Here is an 18232-nt window from a genome sequence, read left to right as displayed (position 1 = left end):
TTATACCTTCAAGGTGGGCTGTAGTATTCCCTTCTCAATGAGATGAGTCTTCAACGTTTTATAGATATTTAACTGCTGTTCTGGTTGAAGCACCAACAGCTGCTGCAGCACTTTGCTGGGATTTGGACCCCTGGAAACAGCAGAAAAGACAAAGTTCACACTATTTTGAGAGAGCTGAAGGCAGCATAGACTTGTATTTAAAATAAACCATGCCTTCAGGACTTCCCTGGTGGCACAACAGGGGCTCAGACAGTAAAGAATCTGCCTACAATGCAGGAGACCTGGGTTTGATCCGTGGGTCAGAAAGATCCTCTGGAGAAGGGAATGGCTCCCCACATCATTATTCCAGATTCTATGGACAGAGGAGCCTGGCACGCTACAGTCCATGGGGTCGCAAAGAGTCAGACACAACTGAGTGACCAACACTTTCCCTTTTGGTGGTACAATGGATAGAGATCCGCCTGCCAATGCAGGGGACATGGGTTCGACCCCTGGTCTGGGAAGATTGCACATGGCAAGGAGCAGGTGAAAGCTGTGCACCACAGCTACTGAGCCTGTGCACGCTAGAGCCTGTGCTCTGCAACAAGACACCGCAATCAGAAGCCACACACCACAACTAGAGAAAGCCCGCACACAGCGACAAAGACCCAACACCACAGAGAAGTATTTTTAAAAGATAAAATAAGTCATGCATTTAAGTGCAAAGGACCACTCTTAACTGAAACAGCTCTTACTCAGAGCTCACTTTAATGTTAGTGTCACGGGGGGGAAAAAAAACCTAGAACTCTCCACTGAGAGGCGTGGAGTATAGATATGAGAGAAACGCACAAACACAGAAGACAGGGTCAACACGAGGCACCGATGGAGTGCAGATCCACGCATTCCACAAAACTTCTCAAAAGGGCAACCTGAGTGAGAAGTGAAGGTTGGTAACAAAACCTGAGATTGGACAAGACACAAAAACCATTCTGTAAGAAAAGGAGCACAGTTCCTGGTAGATGAAGATAAACTAGAAGAGAACATGAAAACATAAATACTTTTGCTTCAAAGAAACATCAGACAAGGAAGGTGTTTTGAAAGAATACACAAAGTGCTGAGCCTGCACTGAAGCCGCCACCTGGGATCTGCAGTGGGAACAACAGCCTTTGTTCAAAAAAGGTCTTGGGTAAACCCCAACAACAGGAACGAAATAAAAGGGGCTCTGCTCCAGCTGTGGTGCCAGTGGTAAAGAATCTGCCTGCCAATGCAGGATATGCTAGAGACTCCAGTTCGATCACTGGGTTGCAAAGGTGCCCTGGAGTAGGAAATGGCAACCCACTGGAGTATTCTTACCTGGAAAATTTCATGGACAGAGGAGCCTGGCAGGCTACTGTCCATGGGGTCATAAAGAGTCAGACACAACTGAACACACACATTCGCACCCACCTTGCTTTAGCTGAAAGGAGGACAGGGAGCTGGAGAACCCTGCCTGCCTTATCCACCTTACCCAGCAGTCCCATTCCCACTGGGCAGGAAATAAGCCCAGGCAGTGTTAAGTATCCACTGGGCTGTGACTGCTCTCCACCAGGTACCAGGCAGGGGCCTCTCCCTAGGCTTCTCCAGCATCCCTACACTGGCCCTTCTCTCTGCACCCTCCCCTGGTGCACTCTGAGTCAGAAAAGGTCCCAACCAGGACTTCACACTCTTCTATCCTGAGACACTGTGACAGGCAGGGGAGTGCAATTTCCTACCTTTTGGACTAGCACTCAATCCATTTGTAAGCTACAGATCACTTTCTGCTAAAGTGCTATTTTGTCCAATTTCAGAATGCACCTCATTCAGACCGTAATGCATATGTACTATTCTTTGCAATTCCTACAATTCACTTGAACAGGAAAAGCAGAGTAGGTTTACTTTTCAGGAAATCCAATGGGAAAAAGAAGCAAGACACAAGTAATAGATGGAGAATGGCACAGAATTCTGAGAAAGACATTTACGTGGGTAATTAAATTTATGACTTATGATAAGGGCTCTTCAGTTCAAGGGATTCTCTGGTGGCTCAGTGGTAAAGGACCCACCTACCAATGCAGGAGACTCAGGTTTCATCCTTGGGTCAGGAAGATCCCCTGCAGAAGGAAATGACAACCCACTCTAGTACTCTTGCCTGGAGAATTGCATGGACCAAGGAGCCTGGTGGGCTACATACAGTCCATGGAGTCCCAAAAGAGTCGGACATGACTTTGTGACTAAACAACTTCAGTTCAGATGGAATTATAAGAAGTAGAAAACCCAGCAACCAAGAAATGTTTGCTGTAGGGGGATATCACAGAGAAAACCTTTGATTCAAAAAACTGCACAATAGCATGAATTAGCTGTCTCATAGGTCACACCTTTGTGCACGTGGCTCAAATCATTTCCCAAAACCCTGAAACCCTAAGTCTTCCACAACCGTAGCCTACTCACGTCAAGACACAGCTTGTCTTATATTTCTTCAAAAGACTCAGCAACTTAATAACATAAACCCAGAGTAAGGCCCCACAGAGAAAGGGAAGGCTATTCTAGCAAGTTCAGCTAAATGCACAATTGTCCTCAGGTGCTCCCAGCTAGCTGCACATTGGCTCTAGCACTGTATTTCTAATCCTCTAAATATCTACTTTCAAATGGAGGACAACAAGGCTCAGCCTGACTTTTTCCTACTGAGAGAGCAGCAGATCAAAAGCAGGCAAGTGTGAGTTAGCGCTCTAAAAGCTACCATCCTCAGGAAAGAAAGCGCCCCAAGGGTTTAAGCACCGATCACTGACACGCAAATGGACCAGTGAATGAGTCATATGCAAATGGATTAAACGCCCCAATCAAAAAGACAAAGACTGTCAGCTGGGTTACAAAAACAAACAGAACCCAGCTATGCACTTGTGAGAAGAAAAACACACTTTAAATATAAGGGAAAAGGCACACAAGATAGAAAAGGATAGACGAAGAAATACTATGCAAACATTAATCAAAAGTAGGCTGATGTAGCTATACTTATATTCAACAACATAAGCTTTAAACAGGTAGTATATAAAGATGAATATTATATGACATTAGGAGTGATTCAACAGTGTATACACTGTGTATACAACTAACACAACTTCAATATCTATAAAGCAGAAACTGGAAGATTCTGACAAAGCTCTCTTCATAACTGACAGAGCAAGCAGATGGAAAACCAAACCAAAAAATCAGTACAGAAGATTTAGCTAAACTCCCCCCAGTGGACTTACAGCACTTGTCTCATGTACACATGGAATGTATATCTGAGTAGACCATAGGCTTGAGCACAAAGCAAGTCTCAATAAATATTAAATACTGAAATAACAGTATGTTTTCTGGTCATAGAATTAAAGCAAAAATCAATAAAGGAGAATGAGAAAGTCTCCATTTCTTTGAAGGTGAATCAATGAACTTGTAAATAATCCCATGTCAAAGAAGATATAATACTGGAGATCAAAAAATATTTGTAGCTGAATAATGAAAATACAAATGTGGGATGACAGTACTTAAAGAGTATTAAAAAAAGAGCACTCAAAAAGCAGTAGTTATTAAGAAATATATAGTGTTAGATGAATATATTAGACAAGAAAGCTGAAAATCAGTAACCTAAGCTTTATCTCAAGAAGCTGGAAAAGGAACAGAAAATTGAAACTTAAGGAAGATAAAGAACACAAAAACAGAAATGGAACTGATAGAAAACCCAGAAATAAACCCATGCACCTATGGGCACCCAATCTATCACAAAGGAGGCAAGAATATACAACGTAGAAAAGACAGTCTCTTCAATAAGTGGTGCTGGGAAAACTGGACAACTACATGTAAAAGAATGAAATTAGAACATTCCCTAACACACACACACACACAAATAAACTCAAATGGATCAAAGACCTAAATGTAAGGCTAGACACCATACAACTCTTACAGGAAAACATAGGCAGAACAGTCTTTGACATAAAACTGCAGCAAGATCTTTTTGGATCCCCCTCCTAGACTATTGAAAATAGAAACAAAAATAAGCAAATGGGACCTAATTATGCTTAAAAGCTTTTGCACAGCAAAGTAAACCACAAACAAAACAAAAAGACAACCACAGAACGGGAGAAAACATTTGCAAACAAAGCGACTGACAAGGGACTAATCTCCAAAATAAAGAAACAGCTCATGCAGCTCTAGGTCCAAAAAAAAGAGAAACAACCCAATCAAAAAATGGGCAGAAGATCTAAACAGTTCTTTCTTCAAAGAAGACATACAGATGGCCAAAAAGCATATGAAAAGATGCTTAACATCACTAATTATCTGAGAAATGCAAATCAAAACTACAATAAGGTATCATACCACACCTGTCAGAAAGCCCATCACCAAAAAATCTACGAACAATAAATACTGGAGAGAGTGTTGGTGGGAATGTAAATTGGTACAACCACTATGGAGAATAGGATGGAGAGTCTTTAAAAAACTAAAAATAGAGCTACCATATGATCCAGCAATCCTACTCCTGGGTATATATCCAGAGAAAACCGTAATTCAGAAAGATACATGCACCCCCAATGTTCACTGCAGCACTATTTACAAATGTCCATCAAAAGAGGAATGGATAAAGAAGATGTGGTGCAGATATACAATGGAATATTAGTCATAAAACAGAAAATAATGCCATCTGCAACAACACAGATGGCTAGAGATTATCACACTACGTGCAGTCAGTCAAATACCATGGTATTACTCATATGGGAAATCTAATTTTAAAAAACGATACAAATGGACTTATTTACAAAACAGAAACACTCACAGATTTTGAAAACAAACTTATGTTTACCAGAAGGGAAATGCTGGAGGCAGGGGATAAATTAGGAGTGTGGGATTAACATGCACACACTACTACATATAAAATAGATAACTAACTAGGACCTACTCTATAACATAGGGCACTCTACTCAATATTCTATAATAAACTATACAGGGAACGAATCTGAAAGCGTATGAATAAGTGTATAACTGATTCACTTTGCTGTATACCTGAAACTAACAACACTGTTAAGCAACTGTACACCAATAAAATTTTTTTTAAAAGATGAAGGAAAGGTGAGAGTCGACATCATGAAATGGGAAACAAACACCCAACAGCGAAAGTTCAAGTCAGAATCTGACTCTTTGAAAAGATTAATGAAATAAACTCCTAACAAAACTGCTCAAGGAAAATAAAGGTTAATACAAAAATGCTCACACTACTATGGGTATAGATTTACAATGCATATTTAGGGGCTATAAATGTGAGTTTTCCTCCAAATAACAGATTTCCTAGGTTTAGGAATATTCAAACCTACAGGTTTTCTAGGCTCAGACACCAGTAGAGACCATGATTTTAAAAAGTTATCATGTGGTTGATGTGGTTAGCCTTCACATGCCAGACTGGCATTTTAGGGCAGATCCAAAACATTAAAGTTTAATGATGAGAATAAAGCACCCATATAAAATAGCAACACTCTCCAGTCACCCTGCCTCACCTCTCCACTCCCACCCTCAACACACGTGCACATCCATAAACCCCTTAGGCTGCTTCATTTTCCTCCATGGTTCTCACAACCACCGAACAAGCTCTCTTTGTTGTCCACTCCTGCCCCTCCTCCCTCCAACTCCCCCACGAGAAAATAAGTTGAAGACGGGCACTGGTTTGTTTTGTCCTCTGCTATATCCGTGCCGAGAACATGCCCCAACACATAACAGATACTCCAGCAGTAACTAGTGGGCTGGATGAAGTATGTCCGTCCTTTTTAACCCTCAGTGTTGACCACTACCACAGTGTCCACAGTTGAGAAATGAAATCTCCTCCTGTTCCAAACCCAGTACCATGCATCCATGCTGACTGAAGGTTAACTCAGTCCTATTAGACTATGACATATACTATTTTTTAAGCTGTTCAAATCTAAGAAAAATAATTATACTTTAATCATACAGCCCAAGGCAACAGTGTGACACGGTTCCAGGGGCCACCATTCCTTTCACTATTATGGAATACCAATGACAAAAAAGTAGCTAATTCAAATTAATGCCTATGGAAATGAACACTCAAAGAAATCATCTAATAAAACATTTTTTAAAAATCTAAAAGTACCTTATGAAACTTGTGATGTACACATGCACGAAAGTTGCCATCAAATACTGACAATCAAATCTGTCCATTATCCCGCCATGTCCAGGAATGGTGTTTGCAAAATCCTTCAGAAAACAACAACAACAACAACAAACATATTAGTAAATTCTCAAAAATCACCTGCTATAAAATTTCTATCTGTAAATGTCTCCTTGACATCATGGACTTCAAAGAAAATACTTTAGTATTGGATTTTCCTATTAAATATAAGGGCTTCCCTTGCGGCTCAGACGGTAAAGAATCCACCCATAATGCAGGAGACTTTGGTTTGATCCTTGAGTTGGGAAGATCTCCTGGAGGAGAGCATGGCAACCCACTGCAAGTATCCTTCCTTGGAGAATCCCCACAGAGAAAGGAACCTGGCAGGCATGGGGTCGCAAAGAGTCAGACTCTACCGAACGTCTAAGCACACACAAACACAAACTTATTAGAACCTATCCAACAGATTTAAACCATATCTTTGGAATATGTTAGAATCACGCTAGAGTGATTACTGAACTGACCCACAGCTTTCTATGTTGTTGTTTCCTTTTTAGGGATCCAACCCACACCCGCTGCAGTGGAAGCAGGGGGGTCTTAACCATTGGGCGGCCACGGAAGTCCCAAGCCAAAGCTTTCAAATAACACTATTTAAATATTCATTCAATCTAGTACTAACTTTTTTCAGTTAGTAAAATTTTTTCGAAACAAAAACCGCTATCAGCTAATACTAATCATATATCCTGCTCTTGTTTTATCAGCAGCTACTGGGAGGGTGCTATTTTAGTGTTGTCGACAGATGCACAACTGGTTCTAGCTCATGTTTATCCTAATAGTTCTTATGCTGAAATAAATATTTTACTACTGTGACGAATATTTCTTCTTCTTTTTTTAAAGTGTTGGGGTAAAAAAGAAAATCAAAACAGCTACTTCATTTGGGACATGTTAGTCCATTAAATGGCCAAATGGAGGGACTGGTTAATCAGCCTCTGCCAAGTTGACCTTGAACAGATCTATCCAGGAAATGGAAACGTGTCAGTGCCCAGGGAACGGAAATGACCAAGTGCTCTTCTCATTTACTCAGGCAACCTGAAAAACCTCTAAAATGTAACAGCAATTATACCTTCATTTCAGACATAAAAAGAAATCTCATCATTCAACAAGAAACCTTGGACTGGAGACCATTAAAGCAAATAAAATAGCTAGTGGGAAGCTGCTGTATATACCACAGGGAACTCAGTTTATCCTCTGTGATGACCTTAAGGGGTAGGATTGTGGGGGTGGGGGTGGCTGGATGGAAGCTCAAGAGGGAGGGAAAATATGTATACAGAGAGTAGATTCACGTTGTTGCACAGCGGAAACTAACATAACATTGTAAAGCAATTATGCGTGCGTGCTAAGTCACTTCAGTCATGTACAATTCTCTGCAACCCCATGGACACAGCCTGCTAGGCTCCTCTGTTCATGGGATTTTCCAGGCAAGAATACTGGAGTGGCAATCCAATGAATAAATACATGAAAATACCATTCTAAACATAACATTTCTCTCTTTGAAAAAATGATCGAAAAATTCTTGGGTTAATTTTTGCCAACACATTTCCTTCCATCTCTCCCCTGCTGACCGAAGCACAGGAGAGCCGTGGTGACTCAACCCTGCTCTACTGTTTGCAGACTTTTCAGGCCTCTTGTCTTGCACAGCTACTGCTGTGGTCCTTTGTGGGTATAAATAATCTCCCCAAGTAGGTGGTGAGCATCAGTGCAGACAACATCTTGCACATTTCTGTATATTATATGCACCTAAGGTAGGATGTCCCCCATTGGAAGTGCTCTGAGTTCAGGTACTTATTTCCCTGGGATCTGGCCCCATCCACTCTGTAGCCTGATCTACTCTCTACCGTGGCCATGCTCTTCTTCTTCATTTTCCCCTCTGTGAGGGCTCCTCTGCTCCAGCGCTTTCACTGGAACTCCCTTCCTTCAATTTCTCTGTAGGACTTGTCATCCTTTCCCCAGATCCCTGCTCAAACATCACCTCCTCAGAGAAGCCTGCCCTGACTGCCCCACCTTCAGAAGCCACTCTAACTCCCAAAGGCACAACAGTCAGTCTTAGTGAAGCCACGTGAGGAAAGCTGAGATAAGAGGCCATTATTTCACTTTATGAGATTCTAACTTAAAACACAGGGCTGATTTTAAGTATCTGGAACAGGGACCAGCAGACTATGTCCCACAGACCAAATCCAGCCCGCTGCCTGTTTCCTGTAAGTAAAGTTTTATTAAACCACAGCCACACCCATTCATTGACATTTTGTCCATGGAGCTCTCTCACTATGGAAGAATTCGGAGCTGAGCAGTTTGGAACAGCACTACTATTAACATATGGCTTGGCCTTTACAGAAAGAGTCTGCTGCCCCTTGATCTGGAGAATCCAGACACAGATCCCAGGATTCTCCTGCACGTCCCTTCATATGAGACGGTGACCGGACACTGCACTCAACACAATTCATGGCCAGATTCCTGGATGAACACCTGAAGGACCAAGATTCTGTGTCTGTCCCAACATTAAGTGACACGTGCCATTTCAAGAAGAGAGGGTGACGTGAAACTTTAAGATGCATTGGCACGGCACGACCAAAACCTAACAAGAAAGAAGGGACTCTGTGAGGCTGACACACAGAGGGTGGAAACGTTTTTGCCCAGGGGCTTAATGTGGAGGCCAAAAGAGAACCAAATTCCAACCCTCTCACATTCTCTAATTATATTCTATAACACTCTAACAAAGAATCTAAACACACACCTTGATTTTGAAAGCTCTTTTGAATCCGCTGGCAAAGAAGCCTCCGAATGGACCAATCAAAGATGCAAACGTGGAAAGAGCAATGCTGTGTATCTGGAAAGGGTACATGCTCACTGATTCCTAAAGAGGTTAAAAGATAAAAAAAGGAGAGGGATTGGAGCTAACTGCGTGAGAAATGTATTTGAGCATGCCACCTAAACTAAGAACCGTGATATAAACAGTAAGTCAAGAGCATATGCCATAGTTTTATTAATTTCACAAATTATCAAGATCACAGGAAAAAAATAAATGTTGTAAGCTCATACTATCCTTTGTTTATTCAGCCTACACGGCCCGTTCCCTCTGTAAGCACACTGAAAGCACCTGGTGTACTAAAATCCAACAGGCTGCTTTCTAATCTGTCTAGAGATTTATACATCACTTGGGTTGCAGGATTACCAAAAATCAATTAATCTCTGAAACCGTCTTTTACAGTTGTTTCTGTAATCATATAATATATATTTTGATTGTGCATTTTATTTAACTTTAGTTTTATATAACAAAATGAGGGGAAAGTTGATCCTTCTTTTAAAATTAAGTTAAATGCTGTGGAAACACCTGAAAGTAAAATGCTTAAAAAGACTGCCAAAATGAGCATCAGGAAGACAATTATAAAAGATGTGGAGAAGAAATCATAAAAATCGAGAAGAATTCTACAGTCAAATTTCGTAAATTCTTAGTTCTTATTCCACTTTAAATAAACTGAAATTACACATTTGAGAAAGTGCATCATGGGTGTGATTTACAAAAGATCACTAAGAACTCCAATCTTTGGATATGTTCTCTTAAGCAATGGGCTCATCCCAATCAAAGACTGACAGAATCAGAGCATTCTCTAGCAGATAACAGATGGCTTGAACATTGAAAAAATTCTTAGAATCACTGTATCTAGCATTCAAGTAGAGAAATAATTTGTTGGTTAACCTTTTTTTTCTCAAAAATTAACTTCACTTAACAATTAAATGCTTCAAAGAATCCCTGAAACAGGTGGTCCAGTGGTTAGGACTTAGTGTTTTCCCTACTGGGGCCTGGGTTCAATTCCTGGTCAGAGAGTTAAGATCTAGCAAGCCATGAGGCACCACAAAAAAAAGTTTTAAACTGAGTCAATTTATACCAGTTACACATAAAACTCATTATAACTCATCACTGCTTTGTAGAAATCTAAAAGATGCTGAAAAATGTTTCTAAGACAAATACAAAATAAATTACCACCAGTATTCAAACCATTAGCCAAATAAGTTTCTAACAGATAATTAGTTTGTGATAGCAATATTCATTGTATGTTCAAGAAGGGGAAACCCCAAGGGAATAGGATATACGATTGATGCCAAGCAGTCAGTGAAACCGCTTTTGTATTCTATAGCTAACAATTCTGTAGAAATTGATTTCTTGTGAAAATCTTAATTTTACTTTTAAAGGAAGCTTAACCTTCGGGAGGGAGGATCCCTCCCACGTTCATCTTACCTGTCTCAACACTGCCTTCAGAAAGGGAGGAAGTGAGTAACTCTGAAGCTGAAAAAGTTCTGAGGGTTCACACTCTGTAACGAAGGAGTTTACATCACTTCGGTATTCCACTGGGCAGACAAAGTACTGGTATTTGGATAACAGGTAAGCAGCCTAAATGACAAAGCAAGCGTTCATAAAACATTCAATGAAACAGAAATATGCATATACTAAAATTTTAATGGATATATATATCATGAGTCAGAAAGGCCAGAAACAGAATGCCAAGTTTTCCTTGCATTCTCATTCTGCCGTGTATATTTAAAGTTAAATGATCATAAGTGACATAATAAAAGACTTTGAAAAGCCATCAGGAAACCAAAAATTCTTGAAAATCAGTGTTATCATAATCTCAGTATGACAATAAGGGGGAAGGGGAAAAAGATAAAAAATTGATTTGAGCATTTAGACAAGCATATAGACAAGCATTATAGCAAGGTTGTACTTTTTTTTAAGAACATACTTAATGTCAACAGAAGCTAAGAATTATAAAGATATGGGACAGTACAGGGCTGAAGTTTCTTACATAAAGGTTATATTAATTTCATCAATAAAAAATAACCAGTAATTCAAAATTGCTAAGAAAACAGCACAGGTGAAAAACCCAGAAAATGGTTACTAAATTATTCTTTCTCTGGACGCATCACTGCAATTTTTAAAGCTATCTGTTCTCAGCCACAGAAGAAGATATATAAAAGCAAAATATCCTGTTATAAATTTAAAGTGCTAGTTCATTTCCTTTCTTTTACAGACACTCACACCATTATACTGCTCCAGAATGGTTAACAGAAGTGCAAATATAATAATGGGAATGGATATATAGTGATTTTGCTTCCAAATAACCAGCTTCCTCAAAATTACTTATTAAATATATATATTATATATATTTAAATATATATATATATATAATTTCCCTCATTATTTTGTCATGCATTACATTCTTATAGGATAGCTCTTTATTTTCTTTGGTCCTATCCTTGGTCCTATCCAGTGATATGGCTGTTCTTGTAGAATTTCTAAATTGTCTTTAATGATACCAGATTCTTGTAGTAGTATGTAACTTAATAATATTCCAGTTATCCTTGCTTCATACTGTATAAACATTGGATAGGACCAGGTCCCTTTCCATTATCCTATTTATCAATTATTATCAACATTCTACCAAATAAACACTGGAATAATTTTTAAAATTCTATTGGAATTTTCACTGAGAATGAACTAAACTGATAAACAAAGGAATTATGATGGTTTTCCCATCCAGCCTGGCTCATTTCCATTTATTTGTGCATTTGCTCCCTCTCAAAGCCCCATGTTGTTAGTAAGTACCCTATATTTGGCTACAGAATATATTCTAGAACTGTTAAGGGACATGACTTAGAAATTAAACTTCCTGACAGTAATTTTTTGGTATATTTATCTTATATCCAGCCATTTTTCTGTACCTTTTCTTGATTCTCACAAGACACCTTTAAATAAAAAACCTAAATTCCATAATTATTATACACTATTTTTAAAAACATTAACAAGATCCGTATTCACAGCTAAAAGTGAACATCAATTATTTTTAACAAACTTCTTCTGTTAACTGGGCTCACAGCCACAAACGCCCATTAAGTCAAGCAGCTGGCAAGTGTGAAGGAGGCAGAAGTCTTCAACATCATTTGCAGTCTCTGCTTTTACTTAGAGCCACCACCTTTCCCAGGATCTGTGTCCCCCAAAGGCTGCACAGCTATTAGAAACTACCAGAATACAACAAAGGGTCTCAAGCCTACCTGTGTATGAGAATCAGCTGCGGGAGTTAACGGAGCTGGCAGAGGGCTGGGACATGAATGTTAGAGAAGCTCCCCAGGTGATCCTGACACAGGCCAGGATGGGAGCTGCTGGGCTAGAGAATACGGGCATACCTCGCTCTATTGCACTCGCTTTACAGTGCTTCCCAAGTTTTGTGTTTTTAACAAATTGAAGGTTTATGGCAACCCTGCCTCAAGCAAGCCTAATGGCACCATTTTTCCAGCAGCAAGACTTTAGTAGAGGAAGTAACCACAAATGTGGTAAAATAGGAAAAGAATTGCAATTAGAAGTGGAGCCTGAATAAGGGTGGAATTGCTGCAATCTCCTTATACGACTTCCATGGATGAGGAATCACTTGTGATGAATGAGTAAACAAAGTGGTTTCTTGAGATGAGCTCTATTCCTGGTGAAGATGCTGCGAAGACTGTTGAAATGACAACAAAGGCTATAGACTATGACATAAACTTGTTTGATAAAGCAGCAGCAGGATTTGAGAAGACTGACTCCAATTCTGAAAGAAGTTATGCCGAGGGCAAAATGCTATCAGCATTGCATGCTACAGAGAAGTCAGTCACGAAAGAAGAGACAACCAACATGGTGTACTTCATTGCTGTCGTATTTTAAGAGATTACCAGAGCCCCCTCAGCCTTTAACCACCACCATCCTGCTCAGTCAGCAGCATCAACACCAGAGCAAGGTTCTCCACCAGCAAAGAGACGATGACTTCTGAAGGCTCAGATGATGGTTAGTTAGCAGGGTTTTTTTTTCTTTTTGCTGGGGGTGGGGGGGCTACAAAGTATTTTAAAATTAAGGTATGTACGTTGTTCTTTAAGATATAATGCCATTCCACACTTAAAGGACTAACAGTAAAATGTAAACGTAACTTTTATATACACTGGGAAGCCAAAACATTCGTGTGACTCACTTTAACCCCACTACTTGCTTTACTGTGGTGGGCTGGAACTGAAGCCACAGTATCTCCAAGGTATGACTGCGGATTCTGTTGAGTGGGCTTCAGTTACTACATTATTAGCATTTTCTGGTTTAATGTCTTAAGGTTTAGAATAGATTAATAAACTTGCTACCATTTCTCAAAATATAAAATAAAAATCCGAGTAAAACTCACAATGAATCCAAAGATAACTGTGGAAAAGAAACCACCAATGAATCCTTCCCAGGTCTTCTTAGGAGACAACTGAAAAAGATATTTATTTTTTATATTAAATAAAATTTAAAAGAGTTACTGCACTCAGAAAACACAGATACATATGTTCAGTGAACTCCCATAATACCCTGTACACCTCTCCTTTTTCTCATACTGAAAAGACTTTGCAATGCTTTTTCCTTCAGTCCATGATTGTGTCCTATTTGTGTGAATCTCTCTAGAGAGTCTAACACATATTAGGCCCTCATACATCTGACATATTGTGAATATCTGTTTCTATAAATTGCCTCAATTTGTTTTCATCACTCAAAGGACTATAAACTCTATCCTGAAACAATTGTCCCATAATGTTCATGCTTATATAAACTCCCAGAATAATGTAGTTCTTGAAATAAGGCTGAGATCTATTCCTTCTAAGTATACATGCTCGGTGTTGATTGCCTACTGATCAAAAGTAGGATGCATACAACAACACATGGACACCACAGAGCCCCGGACCGTCACATATTCCCAAACGCCAGGCTTACAGCAGACCTCTTTCTGAAATGGCCAAATACTCCATAGCCCAGGTGCAGATTAGCCCCACAAGTGGGCACATATCCTCCTTCCTTTGGTCAGAATATGTCATTCTCTATGAAGAAATATATTGTGCTTCTAAGGATACTGTGGTATTTTGTGTATCTTTGCAATTTGTTTCAGGTTGCAATTATTGTTTATTAGTCCTTGGAGCATTCAGGGAGAGAAATGTGGAGGAAAGTCTTGAACTTGGTGAAGCAGGGGCAGGAGAAAAAGATTTAGGAGTAGACAGTGCTAACTGCTGAGATGCTCTGGAAAATAAGGACTCGGTACAGGGTTCTGATCATCAGGAAAGCACTCTGGTGGACTCTGTAAGAATCCTTTCAGTGGATCAGCGAGGACGGAAGCCAAACAAATTAGCAGAGGGAAGATTCTGACATAGAAATGGGTAATATGCTAAAGTACATGAAGTCTCAGCCTGAAGTTTACAAAGCACAAAGCCTTTCTTGCCCAATCTGACAACAATTCCATCATAGGTAAGCGACTGGTATACACTACCTCTTAGGATAATTCAGTATCGTTGTCATGAAACAGCAGCTGACTCAAATTCGAAAGTGCCTGCTGATTAAAGAGAGCTTATCAAATTAAATTGACCCTATCATATTGATTTCAGGGTTAACTTGCTTAATTACACCTGGCTGCATTATACAACTAATTCAGCCTGGTAATTCACTAGAAATTGACGCTTACAATCAGACAGTAAGTCTTCTACAGCCTCTGAGGGCTCTTGAGTCAATAAGCTCTTAGTTGGTATAGAAGCCTTGACTACTTCACCACTCACTCTTGTGCTGGAGCAACTTTAGAAACTTTAAAAATATGTACTTTGCCGGCCAGTGTCCCTACAGCTCAGCTTGATGCTATGTACCAGACTCCTATGTGGGGAAGAATTTAAAGAAGGTGTTTTTGAAGGACAAGCAGTCCATACACTATTCTGGGAATGATAAACTATCCTCACATCACTCTGAACAAACAAGTTTTCTATCCGAATAATTGTCTCAGTTCCTCCAAAAATGCCTTCATGTCATAACATCAAAACAGCCACTTAATGCATTTGTGGGAATGTCACAAAAGACCTGGCCCAATATATAAACCAAGTAATTCCTTTATAAGGCCCCAACATGAAAAGTGTTTATTTTTTGAAGCAACCAGTTCTATAAAATGGCCTGTCTTTATATGAGAAATTGATTTCTTTTTTTTAACCCCAGATGGGAACTTAAAAATTACTTCACTTCCTTCTTTGCCTCCATTGACTACTGTACTGTGCTAAGTCACTTCAGTCGTGTCCGACTCTTTGTGACCCCACAAACTGTAGCCTGCCAGGCTCCTCTGTCCATTGGATTCTCCAGGCAAGAGTGCTGGAGCGGGTTGCCGAGCCCTCCTCCAGGGGATCTTCCCGACCCAGGAATCGAACCTTCGTCTCTCAAGTCTCCTGCATTGGCTGGTGGGTTCTTTACCACTGGTGCCACCTGGGAAGCCAACGGAACCAAATCTAACACAAAACAACACGGTTTCCTCATGTGTGTTTTCTGGACTCTGAGCTTCACTTTTCCTTATCACTTGCATTATTCATCGATGTTTTTTATTGAAGAACCTCGATTTTTTTTAAATGAATTTGAGTATAAAAGTCTTGCAAATGGACATGAGTATGTGATGCTGGTACATTATGCACCTTTAACCAACTCAGTAAAGGAGGAGACAAATGAGATGGCTTGAGAGGAAAGCAGAGTCAAGGACAGGCCTGTTTAGAGGGATGTTGGGGAGCAGAATAAAACAACACGTGACAGCCAAGGGAAAGAAGCCAGAGGAAAATGACAGGAGCCTTCACGGAAGAGAATGAATGACAGAGGAGTCAAGAGACCAGCTGACGAAAAGCCCAGGTGGAATCATTGGGAAATACAGACTTCTGCCCTCAACACTGTGGCTGCTGAGGGTAGCTAAGGAAAGTCAAAGCGCCTGAGAAATCAGCAACATGTAACAGCACCTAACTGTTGGGAATTTTTTCCAGTAGCTAATCATCTAGGTTATGGTAAGGGCTTGCTTGTGGTGTTTTTCCATTACCTTAATTAAAGGAGTTCTTCCAAAAAAAAACCCAAAAATGTAAGCAGCTATGTCATTGCAAATAACACTTGAAATTGGAACAAGGAACCTTAAAAAAAATAAAAAATAAAAAAAGTCAGCAGAAAGAAGTCTGTAAGATTAAATGGCAAATATTTACACGGTTTTGACTCAATGAACCAATGCAATAACCCTTTGCATGACACTGCAGCCTAGTCCAGAACATAACACATGCTGAAAGATGAATAGACACAATAAATATCAACCAAATCTGCCCATTTAGCAGTTAGGCAGAGCAAAATCTATAAACATACTAGAAGACTACTGCTAGGGAAAATATTAAATAATCAATTTGACAGTTAAAAATCAATTTCTATAGCTATGGACTTTCAAATTTCCATTTTATGAGGAATGCCAGCTAAAAACTGTCACTCGCCATCTGGCTCTACAAGGATTAGATCACTAGTCACTGCCATTGCTGACCTCTGCTGACCTTTAACACATCCTGAAAGGAGTTCAGGGCAAAGGTCAGGAATGAGGCACTCTGTGCTCCAGGTAAAACTGGCAGAACAGGCCCTCAGAGAGTTAGACATTTTTTTAGGAGAAGATTTTATGAGGCCAACTGCTTATGTCAGACTCACTTTCGTATCTAGAAAAGCACTAACATCACTAGCAGAGACAGCTGCTCCTCGTGACTAGCAGCAACCTTCTGCCAAAATGCATGCTTGATGGCAGGCGTCCCCTTCACTAAACTCATGTGTATACTGACCTCCCCTCTGACCTCCTTAGAGCAGTTCCTCGGAGCTACCTGAAAAACTTTCTCAGAGTTATCTGAGAAACTGTCTCTGGGCTATATAGTCCTCATTTGGCTCCAAATAAAACTTAACTCACAATTCTCACATCATGCATCTTTTTTTTTTTTTTTCAGTCAATAAAAACAAGTTACAGTAGGATAATGAATTTTTTAAAAGCAGCCTTTCAAAATAGAAATGAGTCAGTCAGAGTATAATCTGATAAAGTTACACCAAACTCTTGTCCAATTATCAGTTTTAATTCTATCCTAGCCTACAGGGGCATTAAACCCTACTAACTGTACAGAACCTACTAATTTCAGTGATTGCCTCCCATCAATGAAAAGTTTGTATATGGAAGGCAGTCTTAAAATGATTCCAATTTTTCACACACACATACATTAAAAAACACCAACCTGTCAAGGGAACAAATTTATCTTGACTAAACTTACCAATTATAAAAGTTTTTAGTTACTGTGTTTTAAAAGAATGTGGAAAAAATATGGTCAGATTTCTTAAAATCTTAAGTTTTTCTCCACTCTTATTTTTAATTAATAATAATTGTTTTAACTTAAGCTAATTTTTAACTAATAAAAATGCCTTCTCAATCTGCAACCCACTCCAAGTAGGTTACTAGCAAGTAACTCCACATACTTGGAACCTGGACACTCTACACCTATACAAAGGCAGAGGAGAACTAACCCGCCTTTCACCCAAAGAAAATGCACTGCCATCTCACTGTCTGCTTAAAAGCAAACTTTCCCCTTCTTTTTACATTCCACATAAACAGTACACTCTTTAAACTCGACTCTTTGTTTTTAGAGAAGAGTCATGTTAAAGTGTAGTAACACCTGAAAATGTATTTAATTATTTGGAGCTTTTATGAGGGTTTTCTGCATTTTACTGGAAACCTGAAAAAAGAAGTTTTCCAGTTGATAACAAAGCATTTGTCTTCAGTTGTCAAATAGTTAGAAGTGAAGTCACTCAGTCATGTCCCTCAGGGATCGAACCCGGGTCTCCTGCATTGCAGGCAGACTCTTTACGGCCTGAGCCACCAGGGAATCCAGTCAAACAGTTAAGGGGAACTTACTTTAATGAAATAGAGTGACAACAAATAGGACATTTTAGTAGAAATCCCCGTAAGACACTGTCCAGGGTAAGAGAGCTTTAAAAGTGCTATAAATATATATAAATATAAAGCAGCATATACTGTCCCCTTACCATATCATGCCTTCAAACAGATTTTGGATGACAAGATGTGACTGAGTAACTGTTATCAGTAAGGTGACATGAGTCCATGCGAACTGTTAATAGCCCAACAACACAACAATAATGAGCACAAGAGATCAGGGCAGGCCACGAAGCAACAGCAATTCTGA

The 18232-nt window shown here is 39.6% G+C and overlaps 1 protein-coding gene across 1 annotated transcript in view; it reads right to left on the bottom strand.

The window, feature by feature from the left end:
- The window catches only part of CDS1 (CDP-diacylglycerol synthase 1), a 72715-nt gene continuing 54483 nt past the window's right edge, over window positions 1-18232 (bottom strand). The window contains exons 7-13 of the mRNA XM_052642124.1: window positions 18075-18157; window positions 16066-16153; window positions 13393-13461; window positions 10437-10589; window positions 8934-9053; window positions 6125-6228; window positions 1-130 (exon numbers count right to left, since the gene is read on the bottom strand). Coding sequence (XP_052498084.1) covers window positions 1-130; window positions 6125-6228; window positions 8934-9053; window positions 10437-10589; window positions 13393-13461; window positions 16066-16153; window positions 18075-18157 — 747 coding nt within the window. The remainder of the gene's footprint in view (window positions 131-6124; window positions 6229-8933; window positions 9054-10436; window positions 10590-13392; window positions 13462-16065; window positions 16154-18074; window positions 18158-18232) is intronic.

This window comes from Budorcas taxicolor, chromosome 6, assembly GCF_023091745.1.
Source record: "Budorcas taxicolor isolate Tak-1 chromosome 6, Takin1.1, whole genome shotgun sequence".
NCBI classification, from domain to species: Eukaryota; Metazoa; Chordata; class Mammalia; order Artiodactyla; family Bovidae; genus Budorcas; species Budorcas taxicolor.
Note: the sequence above shows the minus strand (reverse complement) of the source record. Positions and strands in the feature narration are given on the sequence as shown.